The sequence below is a fragment of the Staurois parvus genome, unplaced genomic scaffold (assembly GCF_062004578.1).
Source record: "Staurois parvus isolate SC_StPar_1 unplaced genomic scaffold, SC_StPar_1.0 ptg000927l, whole genome shotgun sequence".
Classification (NCBI taxonomy): domain Eukaryota; kingdom Metazoa; phylum Chordata; class Amphibia; order Anura; family Ranidae; genus Staurois; species Staurois parvus.
Genome location: NW_028318723.1, coordinates 651,288 through 668,996, shown reverse-complemented (window position 1 = coordinate 668,996; position 17,709 = coordinate 651,288). Strand labels below are relative to the sequence as shown.

The 17,709-nt window shown below is 45.3% G+C and overlaps 1 protein-coding gene across 3 annotated transcripts in view; it reads left to right on the top strand.

The window, feature by feature from the left end:
- Window positions 1-17,709, top strand: part of ANKDD1A (ankyrin repeat and death domain containing 1A) — a 115,886-nt gene that overhangs the window by 13,528 nt on the left and 84,649 nt on the right. The window contains exons 2-3 of one of the 3 annotated variants that reach the window (XM_089656665.1): window positions 13,150-13,257; window positions 16,638-16,732. In XM_089656665.1, the coding sequence (XP_089512791.1) occupies window positions 13,150-13,257; window positions 16,638-16,732 (203 nt within the window). Of the gene's footprint in view, window positions 1-13,149; window positions 13,258-16,633; window positions 16,733-17,709 lie in introns of those variants that run through there. The other 2 variants (XM_089656667.1, XM_089656666.1) reach the window with 2 other exon arrangements.

Sequence of the window (17,709 nt, the reverse complement as noted above, 5' to 3'; positions counted from 1 at the left end):
GGGTTAACTGTGTGCTGGGAGTGTTTTACTAGGGGGTTGTGTCTGTGTACTTCACTGTAAGCACACTGATCGGGATGACTGTACTGTGCAGTGTGCTCAAGCAAACAGGGAGGAACCTGTAAACAAAATAGTTTTCCTCCCCATAGGTGATTGTTATTAATCACCGGGCGCTGGTGGATATTTACTGGCCGGGACCTGATGATTGACATCTGCGGCCGCGAATGGTGGCGTGTGTAGGGCGTGCACGCCCCCCTACCTGAAAATGCTAAATCACATATATATACTTGTGATTTTGCGCACAGGTGCCGCCCTATAGCAGTATATCTGCTATAGGGCGGTCCTTAAGCGGTTAATTTGGCTTGCGGTTCCCCTTAAAATCCATACCCAACCTAAGGGCCACTTTTGTTTTAAATTTTGATATGGGGTTTTCCTTAAAATCCATAGCACACTCGAAGGGCCTGGTAAGGATGGGGGGGACCCCCACGCTGGGTTTTTTTTCATAATTGTTTATTGCTTCCATGTTTTGTTTACAGTCATCTGTTAAGGACATGGCAGTTGGCTTCCTTAACAACCATCTACTGAAAGCGTGCGATAATTACCGCAAGAACGATATTTTACTGCAAGAGTTATTTACCGCAAAATTCATGGTGAATTGCACATTTGCAAAAGATTTACCGCATGTGTTCTTGTACCGCATTTTGTCAGTCGTATATTGACCCCATGGTAACTTTAACAGCTGCCCTGTTGCAGAAATACAGCTACAGGACGGCACGGGTACGCAAAAGGCGCTTGCGCGCCCTACCTGCGCTGCCATTCGCAGCCTTGGCTTTCAATCACTGGGTCCCGGCCAGTAATTCCCCACTAGCACCCGACGATCTCCGAGGATTACTAATGGGGGGGACAGACCTATATGTAAACAATACAGATCTCTCCACTGTCAGCTCCTGCACACGGCTTTGTATGGCTCTGCATAGCAGTGTGCTTACAGTATAAAACAGCACACAGTTAACCCTTTGATCACCCCAGATGTTAACCCCTTCCTGCACAGTGCCATTAGTACAGTGTCAGTGCTTTTTATTAGCACTGTTCACTATATTGGTGTCACTGGGGATGTCAGTGACACCAAGTCATTTCCCCCCCAGTGTCAGAATGCCCACCGCAGTCCCACTATAAGTCGCTGATTGCTGCCATTACTAGTAAAAAAAAAATATCCCAGTATATATACCGCCATTTGTAAACGCTATAACGTAAACCAATTAATTTATTGGGATATTTTTTAAGTCGCTGATTGCCGGCATTACTACTAAAAAATAAATCATTTTTTAAAATCACAGTATCTATACCGCCATTGTAGACGCTATAACTTTCACGTAAACCGATTAGTTTCCACGTATTGGGATTTTTTTTTAGCAAAGACATTTTGGCCTAAATTTATGGCAAAAGTTTAATTTTTTTAAAAAAAAATTTCTGCACGTTTTATAGCAAAAAGTAAAAAATATTGTTTTTTTTTTTCTCAAAACTGTTGGTCTTTTTTTGTTTATAGCGCAAAAAAACCCCACACAAATACCACCAAAAGAAAGCTCTATTTGGTCGTACATTTCATTTCAGTGCTGCGTTGCATGACCGCGCAATTGTCAGTTAAAGTAACGCAGCGCCGTATCGGGAAAAAAATGGCCTGGTCAGGAGGGGGGGGGGAATCCTCTGGAGGGCGAGGGGTTAATGGGATTTCTCAGTTGTTCTTCTCCCTTTCCCTTTGTTGACCTTGTCATCCTCCACAATTATTATTTATTATTATTATTATAAAGTATTTATAAAGCGCCAATAGTTCGCTCAGCGCTGTACATTACAAAGGGGGACAGAACATGTGACAGAACAATACCAATACAATGCAATACACGAGGGGTTCGAGGGCCCTGCTCTTTGGAGCTTACAATCTAGGAGGGAGGGGATGGTGGCACAGGAGGAGATAGCTGTGGGGGATGGAATGGTAGGAAGAGTGGAGGAGGTTGGGAATTAGCAGGGGGGTGGTAAGCTTCCCTGAAGAGATGTGTTTTCAGGGTGCGCCTAAAGGAGAGGAGAGTAGGTGATAGTCTGATGGATTGGGGTAGGGAGTTCCAGAGGATGGGTGAGGCCCTGGAGAAGTCCTGGAGGCGGGCATGGGACTAGGGAACTAGAGAGTAGGAGGTCTTGTGAGGAGCGGAGGGTGCGTTTTGGGTGGTACTTGGATATTAGGTCGGTGATGTAGTTTGGGGCAGAATTATGGACAGCTTTGTACGTCAGTGTTAGGATTTTGAATTTGATCCGATGGGCAATCGGAAGCCAGTGGAGGGATTGGCAGAGGGGGGTGGTGGAAGCGGAGCGGTTGGAAAGGTGAATGAGTCTGGCAGCCGTATTCAGGATCGACTGAAGCGGGGATAGCCTGTGGTGAGGCTGAGTGGCTGTTGTTCCCAGTTGCTTCCACTTTGTTATAATCCCACTAACAGTTGAGCGTGGAATATTTAGTAGCCAGGAAATGTCACGGATGGACTTATTGCACAGGTGGCCACCTATCACGGGACCACGCTTGGGGTCACTGAGCTCCTGAGAGCGACCCATTCTTTCACCAATGTTTGTAGAAGCAGTCTGCATGCCTAGGGGCTTGATTGTATACACCTGTGTCCATGGAGGGGATTGGAACACCTGAATCACATGAAATAGAGGGCGGGCCCAATACTTTTGGCAATATAGTGTGTAATATATATATACAGCCAGTGGTGGACTGACAACACATGGGGCCCCCGGGCAATAGGGGATCATGGGGCCCCTGTATCCTTGCCCAAACTCAAAAAAGCCTATGAAAACGGTACCAGGAGCATCTCATGGGGCCCCCTACTGACCCCGGGCCCTCGGGCAGTGCCCGAGTTTCCAAATGGTCAGTCCACCCCTGTATACAGCCTTGTATTGAAATGGTTATACTGGGATCATGGTTGCAGCTACAACTATGATCCCAATATGGTTTTGTTCAGCCTCAATCATTTTTCTGTGCAGCGGAAGGGGTCCCCCCTCCTTTTCCTGACATTGCCTTTCCTTGGCTCTCCCACCACAGGTCCCAGGAGTAGTGGGACCAGCCTGATCACATGTGCAGAGAATGGAAGGAACGGAAGTGTTATCGGAAAGTGGAAGCTTTAGTTTATGGTTTGTTGTTTACAATCCACTACCGGCTTGTAAAAGCATCTAATCAAACCAATCTCAGTTTGATCAGATGCTTTGGAGGCCAGAGGAAAGATATGGGAGACCCCAGATCTCCATAAAGAGGACCTGTCAAGGCCCATGCTATCACAAGGAATGTTATATTTTACCAAACAATTGGGTATTATATTGTGTTTGTGTTCACTAAAATTCATTAAAATTTATTTTTTTTCCAAAAAATTAAGTTTGAAAAACCTCTGGCCTCTGTTTAAAAAATATATAACGTTTGGAGGGTTCCAAGTAGTTTTCTAACAAAAAAATTTTGATTTTTACATGTATGAGAGAAACATCAGAAATGGCCTGGGGGGTCAAGTAGTTAAAGTAAGTCTAAAGGCTTAAATTTTTATTTAAAAAAATAAAAAAACATATTGATACTTACCTGCTCTCTGCAGTGGTTTTGCACAGAGCAACCCGGATCCTCCTCTTCTCGGGTCCCCCCCCCGCCAGCGGTCCTGGCCTCTCCCTCCTGCTTGCTATGGGGGCATCCAAGCATGCGCACTCCCTAGCCACTGCTCCGTGTGTCCAGTCACACATGGAGCTGTGGATCAGCCCTACTCATTGGCTCACTGGCTGTGATTGGCAGTAGTGGAAGCCAATGGCCCCTGCTGCTGTCTCAGCCAATGAGGAGATTGAGTCCTGGGATTTCCAAGACTCCAGTGCACATCACTGGATCGAGAGGGTGCTTAGGTGAGTATTTGGGGGGGGGGGGCTGGGGAGGATGTTGCAGAGAAAAGGTTTTTTACCTTCATGCATAAAAAACCTTGACCCTAGGTTCGCATCTGTGCGGTTCCGCACAAAAATCCGTGCAGCCGCACCACCCGTACAGAGGAATGCGTACCCGTGGGCCGTTTAGTTCTAATGGCACGCCGCCCGCACTGGAAAATGCAACCGTACTGGGAACCGAGGATCCTGTGCAGCTGCGTTTTCCAAAGATGTGCAGGGACTTCTTCCTTCCGTGTCATGGACACGGGAGTCCAATCAAATTAATGGGCTCTCATGCCCACAAAACGCGGCCCGCATGGCCACATACAAGTGAAACACGAAAAATTAGAATATGGTGCAAAAGTTCGTTTATTTCAGTGCAGCAACTTAAAAGGTGAAACTAATATATGAGATAGACTCATTACATGCAAAGCAAGATAGTTCAAGCCGTGATATTCAAATTTTTTGAGTTTTACCTATATATGTGAACCAGGGGTGAGCCTTTATTTCAGGTACTTATATAGTGCCGTCAATTTACGCAGCACTTTACATATATATTGTGTGAGTGTCTTTCTCTCTCTCGCAATGGGGGATGGTGGCAGTGGAAGGCTCGGGTGGAGGACAGGGGTGTTCTTGGTCAATATCAGGCTCTTTCTGCCAATTTTTGTGTTGCCTAGGGCAGCACAAAACCTAAATACACCACTGCAGATACTTATATAGCGCCGTCAATTTCCGCAGCGCTTTACATATATATTGTACATTCACATCAGTCCCTAACCCTCAAGGGGTGTACAATCTAAGGTCCCTAACTCACAATCATACATACACATATTAGGGCCAATTTAGACAGGATCCAATTAACCTACCAGCATGTATTTAGAGTGTCGGAGAAAACCGGAGTACCTGGAGGAAACCCACGCAGGCACAGGGAGAACATGCAAACTCCAGGCAGGTGGTGCCGTGGCTGGGATTCGAACCAACGACCCGAGTACTGCCAGGCGGAAGTGCTAACCATTTAGCCACTGTACTGCCTTTGCAACCACTTTAATACATCTGGGGTTCAAGTAGGAGATCTGGACGAAATTTGATGGGATAAGGAAGGAACTGTGTTGGGTTATTGATGGCAAGTAAGAACGATCTGACCAATGATTTTTCAGAATTTTCTAATGTTGAAGCAAAATTCTACTAGTCCATGGGGCTAAGTGTAAGTTGTAACCCCTCCTCCATAAATCTCATCCCTGCCCTCCGCGTTGTCTCATTTGTGGTTTAGACGTAGTGCAATGTGTATAGGTCTCGGAAAATCAGAGAGGACAATATATTCTCCATGGTAATCCGACATAACAGAAATCTGTCCCTGTGACATTGTGAACCAGGATCTGCCGCTGTGTCAGACGGATGTGGCTCCAGTCCGCGGTCTACGGTTCGCTCGTTTTTTTCATCTATGCCCTGGAGTCCTCGCACACAAAGGCAGCCTGTCAGGACTAATTTCATTTCCTGCCTAGTTGTAGTTCCATTGAACGCATGAATGGAAGAGAAGCTCTAAGGCATTGTTGGCAACCTGCAAGTAACTCTTCCTCTACAGTAACTCTTCTTCTTTTTCTCTGGTTCAATATTTTTATTGAAATTTGGGAAATAAGTATAATAACAGCATCGCCCATGCAGGGGGACAGAAATACAGTGATACTTCGGTTCACGAATTAAACTGGTCGCTAACCGAGGCAAATTTTCCCATAGGGTTCAATGTAAATCAGGTTAATCCGTTCTGGACTTTTTTTTTGTTTGTTTTTCAACCACAAAAATATGAAACAAAGTACAGTATAGTACAGTATGAAGAGAGAGAACGCTAACGTTTCTTGAGACGACTTCTGGCGTGGAGGACAGGAAGGCGGGTGGGAGGAAGTTATTGTTTGGAAGGAGAGTTCCCCTCCATAAGAACATTGGGGAGATCTCTTTCATGGGCTTATGCCTCGGCAGTGCCTTTTCCTCCAGCACGATATAGGTTCTGTTCGGCATCTTTTTCCAGAAGAGCCCCGTTTCATCACAGTTGAACACTTGTTGAGCAACGTATCCTTCTGTCTTCATGAATTCCACAAATTCTTTCTTGTAGGCTTCTGCAGCGGCCTTGTCAGAACTGGAAGCCTCACCATGTCTTGTCACACTGTGGATGCCACTTCTCTTGCGGAATTTTTCAAACCACCCTCTACTGGCTTTTAATTCTTCACTTGCTGCACTTGTAGAAGGTTTTTTGCGATTTTCCTGGCTTTTTTTTTTTTGCGATTTCCTGGCTTCATTAACGCTATCACCTGTCAGCTGTTTGTCATTCAACCCCACTAACAAAAAGTTTTCCACCTCTTCCACTTGTGTCCTCTGCTTGGTTAACATTGTTACTCCTTTTGCCACATCAGCTACTTTGATAGCAGCTTTCTTCTTCAAAATAGTGGAGATTGTCGATTGTACTCCGAGGACAGATCAGTCACATAATACCACAGTCATGCTTTTCTACAATTTCCTTCTTCAACTCAACCGCTCTGCACATTCTTGTTGTAGCAATCGTGCACACAGATGGACGCGGTCATCCATGTTGCTCCAAACCCTCCATCTTGTATCTCTCTCTCCTACTCCAAATCCCCCCCTCCCTCTCTGTTGAGTGACATGTGGTCCCTGGATGCTGAGTTCAAAAAGGCATCAAGGCCCAGCAGGAGAGCTCATGGCTATAGACCCCAATTAGCCTGGTCCCCATATGTCTGCGAGACTCTGCTTGGAAAAGAATCGTAAAACCATAAACCAGTCCCTCGCTGAGCTTCAAAGACATTCCAGGTAGTCGTAAACCAGACATCACATTCAACATCCATTTTCCCCTATGATTTCATATCTTGGAATATGAAAGACTTGTCACAATATCACATTTCCACTCGTTAAATTATTATTATTATTATACAGTATTTATAAAGCGCCAATAGTTCGCTCAGCGCTGTACATTACAAAGGGGGACAGAACATGTGACAGAACAATACCAATACAATGCAGAACATGAGGGGATTGAGGGCCCTGCTCTTTCGAGCTTACAATCTAGGAGGGAGGGGATGGTGGCACAGGAGGAGATAGCTGTGGGGGATGGAGTGGAGGAGGTCAGCAAGTTAGCAGGGGGTGGGATAGGCTTCCTTGAAGAGGTGGGTTTTCAGGGTGCACCTAAAGGTGAGGAGAGTAGGTGATAATCTGATGGGTTGGGGCAGGGAGTTCCAGAGGATGGGTGACACCCTGGAGAAGTCCTGGAGGTGGGCATGGGAGGAGGAGACCAGGGAACTAGAGAGAAGGAGGTCTTGTGAGGAGCGGAGGGTGTGTGTTGGGTGGTACTTGGATATTAGGTCAGTGATGTAGTTCGGGGCAGTATGGTGGACAGCTTTGTATGTCAATGTTAGGATTCTGAATTTGATCCGTTGCGCAATCGGAAGCCAGTGGAGGGATTGGCAGAGGGGGGTGGCGGAGATGGAGCGGTTGGAAAGGTGAATGAGTCTGGCAGCCGTATTCAGGATGGACTGAAGTGGGGATAGCCAGCGGCGAGACAGGCCAGTGAGGAGGGAGTTGCAGTAGTCGAGTCGTGATATGATGAGGGAGTGGATGAGCTGTTTAGTGGTTTCTGGGGTTAGGAACGTGCGGATTTTGGCGATGTTTTCAAACCACCCTTTTTCAAATACCGCCATTACCAGTATAGCGTCTATAGCTGTGTAAATTCCAGTATACAGTATATACCATTTTTTGTAGATGCTATAACTTTCACACAAACCAAACAATATACCTTTACTGGGATTTTTTTTTCTCCAAAGACATGTAGCAGAATACATTTTGGCCTAAATTTATGAAGAAATTAGATTTTTGTTATTTTTTTAGGATGCTTTATAACAGTACAAAACATTGTGGGTTTTTTTCAAAATTTTTATTTTATTTCGTTTATATAATAATAAAATAAATAACCCAATGGTGATCAGATAACACCAAAAGAAAGCTCTATTAGTGTGAAAAAAAGACATAAATTTAATTTGGGTACAGTGTTTCATGACCGCTCAATTGCCAGGTAAAGTAGGCTGAATAGCAAAAAATGCCCTGGTTATGAAGGGGGTAAAACTTTCCGGAAGTCAAGTGGTTAAAAGCAATGGAGATTGGGTTCTGTAATTTCTATTGGCACTTTTACTTTCCAATACGTCCGTGTACAACAGCGGAAATGACACCGAAAGTGATACAGCAAGCATGCCTTCAACCAACACGTTTCGTCAGTATGTTTAAACGCTTTCCCGGCACCCTATAGTAGAACTACTGCTACAGGGTGGCAGGGCTGTGTAAAATCACGTGTGTGTGTGTGTGTGTATATATATATATATATATACATACATATACACACGTGATTTACATTTCCAGGTAGGTAGCGCGTGCCACCCTATCCACGCCGCCATTGGCGGCTAGTGATGTCAATCACCTGGTCCCAGCTGGCACTCAGTGATCGCTGTGTAAAACTGACAGGGGAGAGAGCTGTGTGTAAACAACACAGATGTCTCTCCTGCTAGCAAGGACATGTTGCTTTGTATTTCCTTGTGCAGAAGAGAAATACACAGCAGCATGTTTCCCAAGTAAACCACACACACACAGTTAACCCTTTAATCGCCCCAGATGTTAACCCCTTTCTGCCCAGTGTCATTAGTACAGTGTCAGTGCTTTTTATTAGCACTGATCACTGTGTTAGTGTCACTGGGGATGTCAGTTCCTACCCAGTGTCAGAATATCTGCCGCAGTCCTACCATAAGTCGCGGATCGACGTCATTACTAGTTTAAAAAAATAAAATAATTCCAGTATCTTTACCGCCATTTGTAAACGCTATAACTTTCATGTAAACCAATTAATTTACATGTATTGGGATTTTTTTTGCAAATATATGTAGTAGAATACATTTTGTTCTAAATTTATTCGTTTTTTTTTTTTTTTTTTTTTACTGAATACATTTTATAGCAAAAAGTCAAAAATATTATTTTGGTTTTTTTTTTCAAAATTGTCGGTCTTTTTTTGTTTATAGTGCAAAAAATTCAAATCGCACAGGCGATCAAATACTACCAAAGGAAAGCTCCATTTGTGGGGAAAAAAGGACATAAATTTAATTTGGGTGCAGCTTTGCATGATTGCGCAATTGTCAAAGTAAGGCAGCATTGTATCCTAAAAAATGGCCTGGTCAGGAAGGGGGGGAATCCTCTGGAGGGCAAGGGGTTTAGGTTTAAGCTAGATTTCACATTTATTGCAGTATTAAATGCTACAAAAAAAAACTTCAATGAGTCCCCACATTCTATAATGTGCACCGCGTTCTAGCACGTTATGACAGACCTTTCAAATGGAGCCCTCCAGTGATGATCTGTCACCGCTCCCTGCACTCCCATCTTTTCCCAGTCATTTGAATGGCCGGGCTGCAATGACATCACTTATTTTTATGCTGCTCTGGTCCAGTCACATGATCCCCTGCGGCGGCTGCAGGGGAGAGGAGAGAGCACTCGACAATGGCTGGTAAAGCCTGGAGCAGTGACATCAGCCATAGTCTCCCATGTCTCATCCATTGGCACTCCCTCCTCTCCCTGCAGCTGCCATTGGTGGACACAGGGGAGCTAGTTCACATGACGGGACCAAAGCAACCTGAAAATAGGTAAGTACAGGCGTACCTCGGTTTATGAATTTAATTCGTAAAGGCATAAAGGGACATGATTTAAAAAAAAAATTGTAAATGCATTGAAAACCAATTAATCCGTTCCGGAGGTCAGAAAAAAGTAAAAAAAAAATGTTATCTGTTCAAAACTTTATAAAGTGCTCTTTAAAGACATAAATACTGTACAGGGACATGATTAAAAAAAAAGAATTCTTAAATGCATTGAAAACCAATTAATCCGTTCCCGGAGGTCCAAAAAAAGTAAAAAAAAGTCTTTTAATTGTTCAAAACTCTTTATAAAGTGCACTTTAAAGGCATAAAGGGACATGATTGGAAAAAAAAATTCGTAAATGCATTGAAAACCAATTAATCCGTTCTGGAGGTCGTAAAAAAAAAAAAAGTTATCTGTTCAAAACTTTATAAAGTGCACTTTAAAGGCATAAATACTGTACAGGGACATGATTAAAAATTAATTTGTAAGTGCACTGAAAATTAATTTGTTCCCGGAGGTCAGAAAAAAGTAAAAAAAATTCTTATCTGTTCAAAACTCTTTCTAAAGTGCACTTTAAAGGCATTAAGGGACATGATTTAAAAAAAAAATGTAAATGCATTGAAAACCAATTATTCTGTTCCCGGAGGTCCGAAAAAAGTAAAAAAAAGTCTTTTAATTGTTCAAAACTCTTTAAAGTGCACTTTAAAGGCATAAATACTGTACAGGGATGTGATTAAAAAAAATAATTCTTAAATGCATTGAAAACCAATTAATCCGTTCCAGAGGTCAGAAAAAAGTAAAAAAAAAATGTTATCTGTTCAAAACTTTATAAAGTGCACTTTAAAGACATAAATACTGTACAGGGACATGATTAAAAAAATTTGTAAATGCATTAAAAACCAATTAATTTGTTCTGGAAGTCAGAAAAAAGTAAAAAAAAAGTATTTTATCTGTTCAAAACTTTATAAAGTGCACTTTAAAGACATAAATACTGTACAGGGACATGATTAAAAATTAATTCGTAAATGCATTGAAAACCAATTAATCCGTTCCAGAGGTCAGAAAAAAGTAAAAAAAAGTATTTTAATTGTTCAAAACTCTTTCTAAAGTGCACTTTAAAGGCATAAAGGGACATGATTAAAAAAAAAATTCGTAAATGCATTGAAAACCAATTAATCCATTCCGGAGGTCAGAAAAAAGTTAAAAAAAAGTATTTTATCCATTTAAAACTCTTTTATAACGTGCACTTTAAAGGCATAAATACTGTACAGGGACATGATTGAAAAAAAAATGTGTAAATGCATTGAAAACCAATTAATCCGTTCCTATTGCGAAAAAAATTCATAAACCGAGCCATTATTTTCAATGGATTCTAATTCGTGAACCGAGGCGTTCATAAACCGATGTACGCCTGTATACCGATCCTTTTTACACAGTTAGTGTCGTTGAAAGGGGGAGGGGCCATTTTTCAGGTTAGTTTAGCCCGGAATTCTACTTTACAGTCTATATATGTTGTGTAAATGTGATCTTGTGTTTGTTGAAACAATTTACAAAGGTGAAGGTGAATTTAATTGGCACACGTACCATGGAGGCGGAATGTCAGACTCTCTTTGGTTCAGGCTGAAGACCTGAAACTTGGAGCTTTTCTGCAGTTCAGTGAAACTAAACATTCCGGTATCTTTGAATAGATCTGACTCTCGCTGATCATCATCAATACAAAGGATCAGCCCTTAGAACTCACAACGCATTGTTCTGCAGAATAATAACTATGCCGTGCACAGGGCGTTCTTCTTTGAAACGTTTGTTGCTATATATTTATCTATTAGGGCGTGTTCACACAACTGTTGAGGGGTGGTAATGCCCTGCAGTTAAACCACGTTTTTAATAACCCACCGCCCCCAACTGCTCTCCTTTTGTAGCTGCAGAGGTAGAGGCCGGAGCAGGGGCGGACTGATAACTCATGGGGCCCCCGGGCAATAGGGGATGATGGGACCCCTGTGTCCTTGCCCAAACTCAAAAAAGCCTATGCAAAAGGTACCATGGGCATCTCATGGGGCCCCCTACTGACCCCGGGCCCTCGGGCAGTGCCCGAGCTTCGAAATGGTCATTCCGCCCCTGGGCCGGAGGTGTACACACACTGCAGTCGGGGTGCTTTGGTAGCATTTAGTTCCCGTCTGCTTGGCAGGAATAATACCCCTTCTGGCATTTGGAGGGCACTACCACCCACTGATTTTGACCCTTTCAAGTGAATGGGGCCACTCTGCAACCACCACGCGTTTCACGTGCTTGCAGCGTGCTACTGCGCGGTCCAAGGGGTTAAAGTAGGTGTTGATGAGGTGATATAACACCTTCTCACCACCTGTCAAATGCTCCCTGAAGAGCGACTCGAGTGTGGATTGCCCTTCAGACAGCAATGCTAGCGTGAATGAACCCTTCTGTGTATTAGTAGCACTGGAGTGGATGGCCACTCTAGGACACCAGAATAGTCAGAAACAAACCTTTATGGGATCTTCAAGTTTGTGAAGCTGGGTTGTGCCCCAATAACTTTTTCCATCAGTATGGGTCAGGGGCGGACTGACAACTCATGGGGCCCCCGGGCAATAGGGGATCATGGGGCCCCTGTGTCCTTGCCCAAACTCAAAAAAGCCTATGAAAAAGGTACCAGGGGGATATAATGGGGCCCCCCTACTGACCCCGGGCCCTTGGGCAGTGCCCGAGTTTCCAAATGGTCAGTCCGCCCCTGGTATGGGTGGAATGACAAAGATTGCTAGCAAAATGTACATTAATGGATTTTTTTTTTTTTGTTTTTTTTTTTAAATATTGCGCATCTCTTTTCCCTGTGAAACTGTGTGTACATTCATGCTGTGCAAAAATCGAATGTTACTACTAGGCTATTTCCTCTCCAGGTCCGATGTTCTTCATTCAAGAAAAAAAAAAATAGCGTGAATCAGGACACTACCACATTATGGCCACTAGGTGGAGCTGATGGTCATAGGAAATTAATACTTATGACCTATGATTCTCCGCTCAATCTGGTGGACAAAACGCAGTGTTCACGCTTTTCCTAAAAACAAAGGACATCCGGCCTGGAGAGAAAATTGCTTAGTGATACTGGATTTTGCACAGAACAAATGCACTTGCAGCTAATCGCCTTGCAGATGTTTCATAAATGCACTGCTCTGGGCAGCACAGTGGCTAAATGGTTAGCACTTCCACCTGGCAGTACTAGGGTCATTGGTTCAAATCCCAACCACGGTACCACCTGCCTGGAGTTTGCATGTTCTCCCTGTGCCTGCGTGGGTTTCCTCCGACACACCAAAGACATGCTGGTAGGTGAATTGGCTCCTGTCTAAATTGCCCCTAGTATGTGTATGTATGAATGTGAGTTAGGGACCTTAGATTGTACGCCCCTTGAGGGTTAGGGACTGATGTGAATGTACAATATATATGTAAAGCGCGGCGTAAACTGACGGCGATATATAAGTACCTGAAATAAATATTCAGTATTCAATTCTGTAATGACATTCTCAATCCTGCATTTTTTTTTAGTGCTTCGCACCGAGCAAGATTTCCACATTGCTGCAAAAACCAACAACATCGAGAGGATGCGGCTGCTGATTGGAAGAGGGGTGAATGTCAGAGCGAAGAACAGTGTAGGTACAGTATCCCTTCTATGCTAGTACCATGCTATAGCAAGGTCTGATGTGTGGCCTGTCCAGGGCTGCTGTTAGAAACCACGGGGCCCCACACAGCCAACCTGACAGCCCCCCACCTCAAAAAAAAAAAACCAGTTTAATATGCTTCAGTTGTGAATGAACTCAGTGAGTGATCGGTACTGAACATTCATTGTGTTCATTCAGGAAAGAAAGGGGCTGGTAAATATATTTACCATAATATAATTACCCTCATTCTCCATCCTGAAGGATCCTATTGTGTGCTTGCAGCTGCTGGTGGTTAGGAGAGGAGGGAGCCTGGCAGCGCTTGAGGGGTGGGGGGCAATTACTGGAACTGATCCCCTGTATGGCTCTCTCTGCAGCAGCTGAAAGCCAGAGGGAGGGAGAGCTTTCAGCTGCTGCAGAGAGAGCCATACAAGTTACCAGTTTATTTCCATAAAATTGTGCCGATCACCCTCCCTTCCCACATCCGATTCACCTAGCTGCCTAGCCCCCCCTGCTGGCCTGGGCCCCGTACAGAAGGACTGGTGGTATCCCCGTATCCACGGCCCTAGGCTTGTCTCTGGGCAATATGACAACCTGGAGGCATTCTATACACAAATGGTGTACAGAACACCCTCCCCCCAAAATGTCATTTCCTGCTCGTGTGATTGGCTCACTGATTTCCCCAGAAGTTTGTACTAAGATACAAGTCAGATTTTGAGCATCCCCTGCAACAAAAATATCATTTTTGGTGAGATACTCCCAAAGGGAAATCACTTCTAAAGGGATGCAGACCCTGCCACTTTCCTCAGATCCCCGCAAGTGCTGCAACCGATTTGATAATAAAGTCACTCCCATTCACATGCACTCTGCACATGGACACAGAGAAACAAACAGCTATTTCTTCAGGATAGCAAAAGGTAGGAATCTGCCATAAAGTTTGTTCACAATCCCTGCAATGTGCATAGATCACCCAGAGGGGAGGGTTTTTTCCCTCAATAAAAGTGGAGTTACTCTTTAACACGAGTCTTGGAATAAAGTATTGTACGGCCATTTCTGCAATGTGGGATTTTTTTCAAGGACAGGTAAAGAAAAAATTCAAACTTACACCTAACTAGTCTTAAAACTGCCCACTTCCCCCTTCAACACCTATACTACCTAACCTGTGTAAGGAAGATGTCTTTACTTACCTATTCTATTCCCATCTATCTATTCTATCCTATTGCTTTAGTCCGGTCTATGTGACTTCTGGTGTCAGCTAGCGGCAGCTGCAGGGGAGAAGAGGGAGTGCCAACAACGGATGGACCATTGAAGCCTAAGGGTGACATCACCACTCTCGGAATTCTTAGCCGTTTTGACTGCTCTCTCTTCTCCCCTGCAGCTGACACCAGAGATCACATGACCAGATTGGGCTGACATCTTTCTTACACAGGTTAGTCAGTATAGGTGTTAGGAGGGGGAGGGACAGTTTCAAGGCTAGTTAGGTGTAAGCTGGCATTCCACTTTTATGGGCTCTGATACAACTCAGCCCTTTCAGCACACATTCGTGTGTTCCATCCACCTGGGCAGCCCAGGTGCTGCGTACAGCATGTAAGTGTACTGATATCAAAGTGTTACTAAACCCCGGACCCTGCATTCACTATATCCGCTCTCCCCGGACCCTGCATTCACTATATCCGCTCTCCCCGGACCCCGCATTCACTATATCCGGTCTCCCCGGACCCCGCATTCACTATATCCGCTCTCCCCGGACCCCGCATTCACTATATCCGCTCTCCCCGGACCCCGCATTCACTATATCCGCTCTCCCCGGACCCCGCATTCACTATATCCGATCTCCCCGGACCCCGCATTCGCTATATCCGCTCTCCCCGGACTCCGCATTCGCTATATCCGCTCTCCCCGGACCCCGCATTCGCTATATCCGCTCTCCCCGGACCCCGCATTCGCTATATCCGCTCTCCCCGGACCCCGCATTCCCTATATCCGCTCTCCCCGGACCCCGCATTCACTATATCCGCTCTCCCCGGACCCCGCATTCACTATATCCGCTCTCCCCGGACCCCGCATTCACTATATCCGCACTCCCCGGACCCCGCATTCACTATATCCGCTCTCCCCGGACCCCGCATTCACTATATCCGCTCTCCCCGGACCCCGCATTCTCTATATCCGCTCTCCCCGGACCCCGCATTCTCTATATCCGCTCTCCCCGGACCCCGCATTCTCTATATCCGCTCTCCCCGGACCCCGCATTCGCTATATCCGCTCTTCATAGGTGGAGGTTGGGTAGGCTTCCCTGAAAAAGTGAGTTTTCAAAGGCAGACAGGGTGGGGGCTGACTGGGCATACTGGGGTAGGGAGTTTCAGAGAATGGGAGAGGCTCTGGAGAAGTCCTGGAGGCAGTGCTACCGTGGAAGAGCCCTTAGAGTTACATAGTTAGTCTGGCTGAAAAAAGACAAAAGTCCATCCAGTTCAACCATTTAAAAAAAAAAAAAAAAAAGAAAAGTTATAATCCTATACCCACAGTTGATCCAGAGGAAGGCAAAAAAAACCCAGCAAAGCACGATCCAATTTGCTCCTGCAGGGGAAAAGATTCCTTCCCGATCCCCCGAGAGGCAATCGGATATTCCCTGGATCACCTTTCCCTATAAATGTTATTTCCAGTTATATTCTGTGTATCCAAGAAAGAATCCAGGACTTTCCTACAGCAATCCACTGAGCTGGCCACAACCAACTCTTGAGGGAGTCTATTCCACATTCTCACAGCTCTCACTGAGTGTATTAGTAGCACAGGAGGACTAGAACCCCAGAATGGTCAGAAACAGACTTTTGTAGGATCTTCAACCTTTCCAAAGCACATGCAAATGAGCCCATTGGATAAGGTGAACTTGGCCTTTAATGTGTTGGCAGGAACACAGAGTAGATCACTCTTCAGGTGATCAGTCTTCAGTCTCTCGTTCCATGCCGTGCAAAAAAAAAAAAGGTAAAAGTTCTCGGAAATACCAGCAGCCACGTGTATGGAAGAAGTAGGGTAGGGCAGATGCACCTTGCACATAACAAACACGGGGAGACGTGAGAAAACATGGAGAAGCGTCCGGCGGTATCAGGATGAGGGGGGGACTGACAACTCATGGGGCCCCCGGGCAATGGGGGATCATGGGGTCCCTGTGTCCTTGACCACACTCAAAGCACACCCAAAAAAGCCTATAAAAGGTACCAGGGTCATTTCATGGGGCCCCCTACTGACCCTGGGCCCTCGGGCAGTGCCCAAGTGCTCTAATGGTCAGTCCGCCCCTCAGGATCATGTCACTTTGTGGCCCCCGGGTCTGGACTGGACAGACACTGGATCACGGTCTCCTTTCTCTTGTGTTTCAGGTAGACAGGACAGCCTTACACTGGGCGGCTGGAGCTGGGCAAGAGCAAGCGGTGAAGCTGCTGCTGGAACATGACGTGTCCTTGGACGAGGAGGACTCTGTAGGTGTCTGGTGTGTCAGGTGACCGCGGGTATTGTACCTATCATTTCTACTAGGCATGCGCCGATACCCTTTTTTTTTATCGGTGAGGACGAGTACTGATACCTTCGGTAAAATACTCACTAATAACGATTACCGATACTTTGCTGTGCGATTTGCGTCAATACAAAATGTACGGATGCAAATTGCACCGCAAAATATAGCATGCGATTTGAACAGGAATGCGATTTCTGTCCAAATCACATGCAATTTCCCCACTGCTACTGTGTGAACCCTGGCTTGGCATAGCCCGAGTTCACACAGGAGCGGTGCGGGGAGGGGGCGTGTGGGGGTGTATACTATGGTGGCAGATGCTCCATATTCTCAGCGGTAGGAGAGGGAAGAAAGACGCTTCACAGGTCTGAGGATTTGAAATCCCCACTGCTTTTTCTCCTCTCCTTGCAGGGATGACAGTTTGGGCTAGAGGGCTTTTGATTGGTCAGCACCGTCACATGGTCAGTGCTGACCAAATCAGAGGCCGTCTAACCCGTACTGTCATCTCTGCAAGGAGAGGAGAGAAAGCAGTGGGGGTTTCAAATCCTCAAACCTGTGAAGTGGCTTTCTCTCCTCTTCTTGCAGGGATGGCGGTACGTGCTAGATGGCATCTGATTGGTCAGCACCGTCCATGTGAATGGACTGACCAATCAAAAGCCCTCTAACCCGTACTGTCATCTCTGCAAGGAGAGAGAAAGCCGCTTCACAGGTCTGAGGATTTGAAATCCCCACTTCTTTCTCTCCTCTCCTTGCAGGGACGACAGTTCGGGCTAGAGGAATTTTGATTGGTCAGCACTGTCACATGGTTGGTGCTGACCAATCAGGTGCTGTCTAACCCGTACTGTCATCCCTGGAAGGAGGAAAGAGAAAGCCGCTTCACAGGTCTGAGGATTTGAAACCCCCACTTCTTTCTCTTCTCTCCTTGCAGAGATGACCGTTGGGGCT